This window comes from Chenopodium album, chromosome 4 (genome assembly GCF_948465745.1).
Source record: "Chenopodium album chromosome 4, dcCheAlbu1.1, whole genome shotgun sequence".
In the NCBI taxonomy this organism is placed as follows: domain Eukaryota; kingdom Viridiplantae; phylum Streptophyta; class Magnoliopsida; order Caryophyllales; family Amaranthaceae; genus Chenopodium; species Chenopodium album.
In genome coordinates this window covers 22,418,911-22,428,126 of record NC_137837.1, presented here as the reverse complement: position 1 = coordinate 22,428,126, position 9,216 = coordinate 22,418,911, and the positions used below count along the sequence as shown (strand labels likewise).

Here is a 9,216-nt window from a genome sequence, read left to right as displayed (position 1 = left end):
CATAAGTGACAACAAATAATCCCTGATATTTGCATTGGAAACAGAGCAGTTAGTGTGCACTATTAACCCCGTGAACTATCAGAAACGGACGTTGCCGCCAAAGAAAACAAAAAAGCACATTAGAAAGGTGAAAATGACTTTATCCTTTTGTTGATATCTTCACAACAGAATAAAATACAATATTTGATTAACAATTTTCCCTCCACAACCACATTTTAGCAAGTGGTTTTGCTGGATTCACATTTTTGACAGTAAAAGTTGCCATTTTTCTGACACATGCACAAACAAATGTCTTTGCTCATTTCATTTCTCCTTTGCATTACATTACTGCATTTGTCTGCACCCCTTCATTATTTATTACTGCACTAATGCCTAATGGTATTAAGTCATCGAGTCGGAAAATGTTTGATTGATTCTGAGCATTAAGTCTTACCCCGTACTATTTGCCAGTTTAATACGACGATTGTTAATCACAGTGTTAGAGTCGTTATCTCTTAACAACGTCAGTGTAACATTGTCCTAGTATTCCCTTACTAAATTTAATTTACTATATGTATACTCCCCAGAAATTCCTGTCATAAAACACCTTAGAAAAAGCCTGAACTGTTTGGAATTTTTTTGCCAACTTTCCTGGGGAGCTCAGATGGAAAAACCTTTCAAGTCTCTATTTTTGCTCCTCCTTTTCATGATTTTGCTACAAACCCACTTCTCAAATCAGATACCACAATCACAATTACAGGCATTTTTCACAATTCACCAGATTCTGAACTACCCATTAAACATAAACAGTTTAGACCAAAACATTGATATTTGCAGCTTTGAACCAAGCCCATATCTTACAATTGCATGTTATGAAGAAAACATTACTCAAATTCATACTCAAGGGTTTATTGGGTTTGTTCCAGTTTCAGGTAATATTTCCATGGAAGCTCTATTTGGTGCTCTTGCAGCTTTGCCAAGTTTAAAGGTCCTGTCTTTGGTGTCCTTAGGTTTAAGGGGTCCTCTCCCTCAAAGTATAGGTAACTTAACTTCTCTTGAAATGTTAAATCTTAGTTCAAATCAACTGAATGGTACTATTCCTGTGGAAATTTTGGGTTTAAGAAATCTTCAAACTGTTGTATTGGATCATAATGAGTTTATTGGAGAAGTACCCTTTTGGATTGGATCACTTTCTGAATTAACTGTTCTTAGTTTAAAGAATAATTCATTAAATGGATCATTACCCACTTCATTATCAAGGTTGGAAGGGTTAAGGATTCTTCAACTTTCAATAAATAACATTAATGGTGAAATTCCTGATCTTAGGAATTTGACTAATTTGCAAGTTCTTGATTTAGGGAACAATTCTTTAGGACCAACTTTTCCTACTTTGCATAATAAATTGGTTACTTTGGTACTAAGGAGGAATAAGTTCAGGTTTGGTATCACTGATAATATGAGCTCCTTTTATCAGCTTCAGAAGCTGGATGTTTCATATAATGAGTTTGTTGAGCCATTTATGCCGTCTTTGCTTTCGTTGCCTTCGATTGGTTATGTCAATATTGCTGGGAATAAGTTTCATGGAATGCTACTTCAGAACATGACTTGTGGTGCAGACCTGAACTTTGTGGATTTATCTTTCAATTACTTGACTGGGGATTTGCCTGCTTGTCTAAAATCAAGAAATAGAAGTCGAAATATTCATTACCGGGGTAATTGTTTGTCGAATGGGAGACAAAGGCAACACCCATATGCATTTTGTCATAATGAAGCTTTGGCAGTGGAGATTTCGCCTCACAAAGGGAAAGAAAAAGGGTCTAAAGTTGTGGTAGCCATGAGCATAGTCGGAGCAACTTCACTTGCTGGTCTTATGGTGTTGGGTGTTGGACTTGTATTCTCTAAACAATCTTTTAAAAAACCTCAAACAAGAGTTATACTTGAGAAGGCAACAATGATGTACCCTTCGAAGCTGCTTTTGGATGCAAGTAAGCAATTTTGTGGCTGCTTTACTTATATTGTTATGAGTTGTTTCATTGAGAAGAAAACCATTGTGTGTGTCGCCGACCTTTCCTAATAAGTTAAAACCTGATTTTCTGTTGTCAAAGAGCTTAGAATTCTTCTATAATGAGTGTTAATGACTTAATGGTCAATTTGGTAGGTGTTAGATTGTAAAAAGTTTTTATGTGATTATGCAAAGAAAGTCTATGGTAATGTTTCTCACCTCTAAAGTGTAAGTTTTCATAAATTTGCATTACCACTAAATAGCTACTATAGAAGTATAATGAGATGTAATGCAAATTTATACCGAATGATATAGGGGATAGAGTTTTATAACAGACATTGATGTTGAGACTTTACTTGCAAAATTATTACTATCACCACACATTCAAAATTGCCTGCGAAACAAGCTGTAAATGCAATGGGTGATAATGTGGTATGTGTGACAAAAATGAACCAGTCATTATAAACATTATCCTATACTGTAAGAAAAACATCAGTGAAGAATTTGAGTTTTGAATGGGAGGTGGTAACCACAATTATGAAAGTTACAGTTTTATTCACTCATTGTTGCAGGGGAGATCTGTCAAATGGCAAAGCTGGGACCCCTTGGTCTTCCTGCTTATCGTAACTTTCTCTTGGATGAGATTAAGGAGGCCACAGCAAACTTTGATGCGTCAAATCTAATCAGGGAAGGTTCTTCTGGTCCGGTATGAATTTCTCGACCCCATTAAATGGTTTCTCATATCAGAGTTGTTTTTGTAGATTGTATTACTAAAAAAGCATAATTTGTAGTTACTTTGTAAATAGTAAATTTGTGAATATTATTTTGTTTAGTGACACAATTATGTCCTTGATGATTATCAGGTGTACAAGGGCATACTTGCCAATGATAATCTTGTTGCCATTCAATGCTTAAAAGTGAGAAAACGGCGTGGAACACAAGCCTACACTCATGACATAGAGCTGTTATCAAAGCTTAGACATATTAATTTGGTCAGCGCTCTAGGCCATTGCTTTGAGTACAATACAGAAGACTCAACTGTAAGCAGAATATATCTTGTGTTCGAGTTAGTTACAAATGGGAACCTCAGAGATTTCATCTTTGGTAAATACTTTAACACAGTATGCTTAATGTCGTCAAAGATGCATGGTTAATATGCTTGCTCACTTTATTTCCTGTAAATTTGTCATTCGTCAAGGACAAAAGCCTACCTGGGCAAAGAGAATCACCGTTGCAGTTGAAGTTGCAAAAGGTATTCAGTTTCTCCAAACAGGGATGATGCCGGGTTTGTATTCAAACAATATCAAGACAACCAATGTCTTATTGGATCATAGCCTTCATGTGAAACTAAACAGCTATAATCTGCCTTTGTTAGCTGAAAACATGGATAAGGTATCACTCAAGAGATCATTTTTATTGTGTCTAAACTCTCAAGCTTTCATTTTGACGGGAAAAAAAAGGCTTAGAGCTGATAGTCTGACATAATGCACTTTGATTATTCTTCTAGGCCAATATGCTTCCATCCTCTGGATCCAAAGAAAATGGTAAAGCAATGTAAGTACCCAATTTCAGCCTGGCATCACATTTCAGATTATGCGACTAATCATGTGTAATTACTGCATGAAGATTTGTTCTGCAACCAAAGTCTGCAGATTTTTTTTTTAATCTTATTTATAAAAAATTTTGATGAATAAAACGCATCACATCTCAAGAAACAGTTATCCTGTGCTATGGGAGCATAGATTGTTGAGTATTTTTCCACGATATTGAGCCTTGTGTTGCAATGTACGTATAATATTTCATTTGCTATCCTTTACAAACAATGTTTTTTAATTCTTGCATTCATGCAGAGTGAAGCAAGATGAAAAGAGTGATGTCTACGACTTTGGAGTGATTCTCTTGGAAATCATTGCTGGAAGAGAAATTACATCTGATAATGATATATCTGTTGTAAAAGATTTAGTAAGTTTTTTATTTCTGCGAATAAGTGATTGTGTTCTTTGTTTTTTGTCTTTTCCTATGCTCTATGCTACTTGGACTCGGCTGAAGGACATGAGTACATGTTCAAGTGCCCGAGTACTAGTAACGTAGAGCAAAGAAAAAGAATTGTCCAAGGTGATGTGTCGAAGGGTCCGGCTTGAGTACTGAAAGGTGAAATGAAAAGTCTGTAACATAGCCTATGATTCATCCATTATTATGTTATAGAACACTATTTATGGATGCTTTGTTTTTATCTGCAGTTTGAAGTTGGCATTAAGGCAGACAAGATAGCCCGAAAACAGATTTTGGATCCGGCAGTACAGAAAGAGTGTCCAGACAATTCGGTGAAGACATTGATGGAACTTTGCGTAAGGTCACTTTCAAACGACCCTAATGATAGACCATCCATTGAAGATGTACTCTGGAATTTGCACTTTGCAGCTCAGATTCAGGAATCGGGCCAAGTAGATGGTTCAAGTGACAGATCCTTATCTCCTGTTTTCACTTCTCAGTGAGAATCCATCTTGAACTTCAACATTATTTGTTCTTCCTGAATCCTGACTAAGCATATATACTGGTTTTCTGTACATCATTTTCTGTAATGCTGTATATACTATCTAGAACAGAAATTTAGTAAGCTAGCAACTGAAGATATTGTAGTGCCATTTTTCTGGAATGTGGGACTTTATCATCTAAAAGGAATAATTTACCACTTACAAGTTACGACGGGGAGTAAGGTGTGGAGGAGGGATGTTGTAATACTCATGACAGCAATTATATAAGCTTGTAGTTGAATGTAATGTGTAATTCTTGTACTTATCCTTTTTAAAAATTTATCACCTTTTTTTTCAAGCATTGAGCTTTGTTTACTTATCAGTAAAAGTGAGGATCAATATGTTGCAGTATTTGTTGGTTAGTGGTGTGCTGGGCAGACAGCCTGACAGGAATCGCTCATCAGATCCAAAATGTCGATCACCGATTATGCGACTCAGACTCACGTACTTATGTCCGACACAGTTAGATACGAAGCATAATTTCAAAAAGATTAATAAAAAAAAAAAAAAAAAAAAAAAAAACCAAATTTCTAGTTTATAAAGTGTTCAGTGTTTGGGAGCTGATATAGTTTCTTGAGGTCAAGTGAAGAGTTTGACTGTTCGAGTAACTGATCTCCTTAATCTATTCAAGGATTAAGAGGATAATCAACACTTTTGGTTTATTTGGAATCATCTTTGTAGTTTCTTACAAAGGAAAGAGATACTTGAGTTTCATATAGCATAATAATGTTAATTACATTTAATCAATAGGAGTGGATTAAACAGAAGAACAATGTTTTCCCTCAACAATCCAATACTCCATAGTAGTTAATAACTTAATACGCCATGATAGATGAAAAACGTAAAGGTAAGAACCAGCCTTTGTTCTGAAATACTGTTAAAATTCAAACAAGTGCTCAGACCTCACTACCTCAGTGCAGTGAAACTGTAGTATTTGCTTAGGCATACGCCAGACATTAGATATGGTTCAAAATACTTCGTACTACTCGTACAGAACATGGGAATTGTTTTGACAGTGAGACAATCAATGAAGCATGACAAACAGATAATCTAAAGGCATGTTTGAAAAGGGGTATTAATAACTTAATAAGGAACTTATGGAATCTAATAAAAGGTGGTAGATGGGATGAGGTGGTCGAGTTGGAGGAGCAAGGGATGCTGGCCGGAAATATTATTATCAGATTAGAGATAATGTATCTAACCTTGCGAGGTGGTGCTGTGGCAGAGTATTACTACCCTTGTTTGAAGGGTAACAAGTCCACCACTTCTTACTCCATCACTTCCACCACATTATCCATTCATTACCTCCAATTATCCAGACATGCCTTTAAAAGAGTCACATTGTTAGTACATAGAATGTGGACTCACGAACTACTGTCAATATTCTCAAGTTGAGAATCACACTATCACAGTATTTTTTCAAGTGCTTTCACGGTATCTCTGTGATCTTGAAAGAGCTACAGGATTTGCCTCCAATGCCCTCTCAACTTCTAATATTTCAGCATTTTCTTCAGGCCGGAATTGAAAAGCTCTAAACATATACCCATTCCGAATGCTATCAGCTTTACCAGATTTAATTCCTAATGTACTCCGTATAGAGCTTCTTGCAGCCTCCTCAGGATCGATAACTATTCTCAATGTCTTTGTTAAACACTTGTCATTTTTCTCTTCGTCTTGTGAATTTAGATCCCTTGAATGCTTCCTAAAACATGAAGGAGAAGTATACCGGGAACAGTCACTATTTTCAGCAGAGTTTGACAGAGATGAACTGTTGGTAAAGTTTGGAATGCAAACCCCTGGAATCAATCCCACTGTTGGACTGTTCCAAGGAACTGGCAGTGCTTCATCATTCCAATCAAAATTCGAAGGATAAGGAGTTTCCGGAGGACCCTGCATTGTATGTTGAACTTCGTTGTTTCTCATTAAAGAGCAACTCGATGAAACGAGTCTGGTTCTTTCTCTGTAGGCAATGGAAAATGTTTCTGAAAGCTTTCCAGGCTCTTCAATAGCAAGCTTATCAGACGGTGTAGTTAAAGGTAGGGGATGCGAAGATGCATGTTTACTCTTGCATTGACCTGATCGAATGGGAAGATTTTTTATAGCTCCTCCAATAGTCCAGTATCTTTGGCAACTCCAACAAAAGTGTCTAGACTTGTTAATATTACTATTGTTGAAATAGCAAAATTTTGTTTCCATGCTGTTGCAGCGTGGGCAAGGCACGGGTTTATCAAGCTCTATCATGCTAGCAGCTTTGCTTGCCTCTGGAGTTATGTCTGCGGCTTCAGTATATTGTTGTGCAGAAGATATGATTTCTGGATACTCTAAGCTTAAAACTCCTTTTTCATCACCAGAACTTTCATTGGTGAAGGTGTTCTCTGGTATATTGATTGTTCCAGGGGATGATACCTGATGTTCAAGAGTGATCATTTTATAATGTAAAATGATATAAACCCATAACCATATACGGAGCATAATGTACTTCGTATATTACATGGAAAATTATGACGAACACACCTTGCATTGTTCAATGTTATCAAATGTATACTATTTCTGTGCGTCCTAATTTCTTATGCATAGGACTCAGAGCTACAATTAGCATTTCTCATGATATATACTTGTATTCAACATTATAACTTTGAAGAATGCTTTAAACCAAAAAAAGATATATACCTTATCCTGGATTACCATCTTGACAAACCAAATTACTGGTTCTGGAAGTGATCAGAGGACAACATTGAATAAACGTAACAAACGAGCACAAGTTCAAGGACTTTGAGAGCAATGTCAGCAAACTGCAGCAATTATATCGTGTCAAATACAGCTCAGACCACACTGCAATTGTTATAAAGATCTCTGAATTCAGAGAGAAATTAACTTCAAATGTTAAACAAAATCAACAGATAAGACCCATCAGTATACACTTCTTGCTGAAATTTAGTTTTACTAGTACTTCTACTTCCTAATGGGAGAACCAGATATGAGCAGAAGACGCGACATTTTTGGATATGACAAGCCTAGTCCTGATATGGAAAAGGCTTCGAAATCCAGAAAAATACAAACACAAGGCTTCATAGATACAAAACCTTAATGAACAAAGGAACAGAACACAGCTAGAAGTAACTATTTTCCAATCATTCATTCCTCTTTAAGTTATATACGAGTATATCGTAACCAAAGTTAAGCCAAACAGCTTCAAAGACATCTATATACAAGCAAGATACTTCACACGGTTCACAGGCTGGTCTCTAACAACAGATCACTGTCATCAGAGTATCAGGCTATGTTTTTATCCAATTTAGAGACTTCAACTCTTAAAAAGCTTAGAATTCAATATCAGTATTTGTGCAGATTTCAGATGATACCTCAAGAATAAAATATGTAGTCAGAATTTTGTAATAACCAAAAAATAATTAAAATTTCGAGGAACATAAATAAGCCCTGCTAAACGGGTTTTCCTTGTCTCTTAAAGTTTTTCCTGTTTTGGGGATTAGAGACGGACAAAGTAGAAACCACCCTAAACTAAAATTCATATTTTTCGGTATATTAATTCATAGGTATTTCCCACCAAAAAAAAAAAAAAAAACATAGGTATTCACAATCAAACATTGTCAACTTTGAGATTAACTTCTTAAGTTATATCAATCAAGAAAAACTCCAAATTTATAATTACAAATATCTTATAAACATAAATCATTCATCATCACAACTTTTTTTTTTTTTTAATTAATCATACTATAAAACAATTAACACATTAATAATTTGTGAATACATACATAACTCCATACTCCATTTATCATTAAAGAGCATATGAATTGAAAATCATAAGCATTATTTGTAAGAAAGGAAGATAAACTTACCACAGAATTGAATCAAGCTAATGATAAAGTAAAGATGATTTCCAAAGAAATCTAAATAGCAGCATAATTGGGTTTATATCAATCTTTGGAATTTATAATCCAACAACTAAATGTGATTTTGTCAAGAATCTTAAATATGATGTGATTATGTGAAAGATTTTTTTTTTTTTTTGTTTTTTTTTTGTTGTTGTTGTTGTAAACAATAACAGCCTGTCTCTAAGTTTCAAACAGAGGAAGTCTATGGTGGCAAAGTCACTTGGTTTTTTTTCTACTGAGAAAGTCTGAGGTGGAAATATGTACATTTTTTTTTTTTTGTAAGTTTATTGTATTTTAATTTATTTAAGAATAAATAAGCTTTGATGAGTTAATACAATTTCAAATAAAATTTAAGAAACTACCATCTTCCATTATCCCATTTTTTATACTCTATATGAAATACTGGTATTTGTTAAAAATATGGTAAAAGTTTATTATCTAAATTGCAATTTTTATTAAATGTAGCAGTTTTAAGAGTCATAGAAAATACAAATACAAAAAAAAGCCAAATGTAAAAACCAAAGTGATCCATAATTCAATAATAAAATTTCGGTGATGCTTAATCCCTCCGTCACCAATTGCTTGCCTCGTTGACATTATTTACTTGTGAAATTAATAAGAGATAAAAAAATAATTGAGAAAAATGTATTTCATGTGAGGGTAAAGTTATAACTTCTATTATTAACTCATCAAAGTTATAACCCCTAAGGGCTGCATATAAGAAGCTAAAAGTGAAAAGAATTGACAATAAATATACAATTATTACACCGATTTACTCGTGAATTGTTGATAAATTCCCAATTTAATA

The 9,216-nt window shown here is 34.6% G+C and overlaps 2 protein-coding genes across 2 annotated transcripts; one reads left to right on the top strand and one right to left on the bottom strand.

Moving 5' to 3' along the window:
- The first annotated feature begins 303 nt into the window (after window positions 1–303).
- LOC145629032 (putative inactive leucine-rich repeat receptor-like protein kinase At3g03770) lies at window positions 304–5,042 on the top strand. The gene is made up of 7 exons (XM_081681502.1): window positions 304–1,964; window positions 2,554–2,687; window positions 2,845–3,085; window positions 3,180–3,373; window positions 3,489–3,535; window positions 3,832–3,943; window positions 4,222–5,042. The coding sequence occupies exons 1-7, from the start codon at window positions 644–646 to the stop codon at window positions 4,474–4,476; spliced, it is 2,304 nt and encodes a 767-aa protein (XP_081537628.1). The 5' UTR covers window positions 304–643; the 3' UTR covers window positions 4,477–5,042.
- On the bottom strand, window positions 5,031–8,602 carry LOC145629033 (cyclic dof factor 1-like). Its single transcript, XM_081681503.1, has 3 exons — window positions 8,373–8,602; window positions 7,186–7,307; window positions 5,031–6,921 (listed from the first exon to the last, which is right to left on the bottom strand). The coding sequence occupies exons 2-3, from the start codon at window positions 7,201–7,203 to the stop codon at window positions 5,935–5,937; spliced, it is 1,005 nt and encodes a 334-aa protein (XP_081537629.1). The 5' UTR covers window positions 7,204–7,307; window positions 8,373–8,602; the 3' UTR covers window positions 5,031–5,934.
- Between the last annotated feature and the right edge of the window lie 614 nt (window positions 8,603–9,216).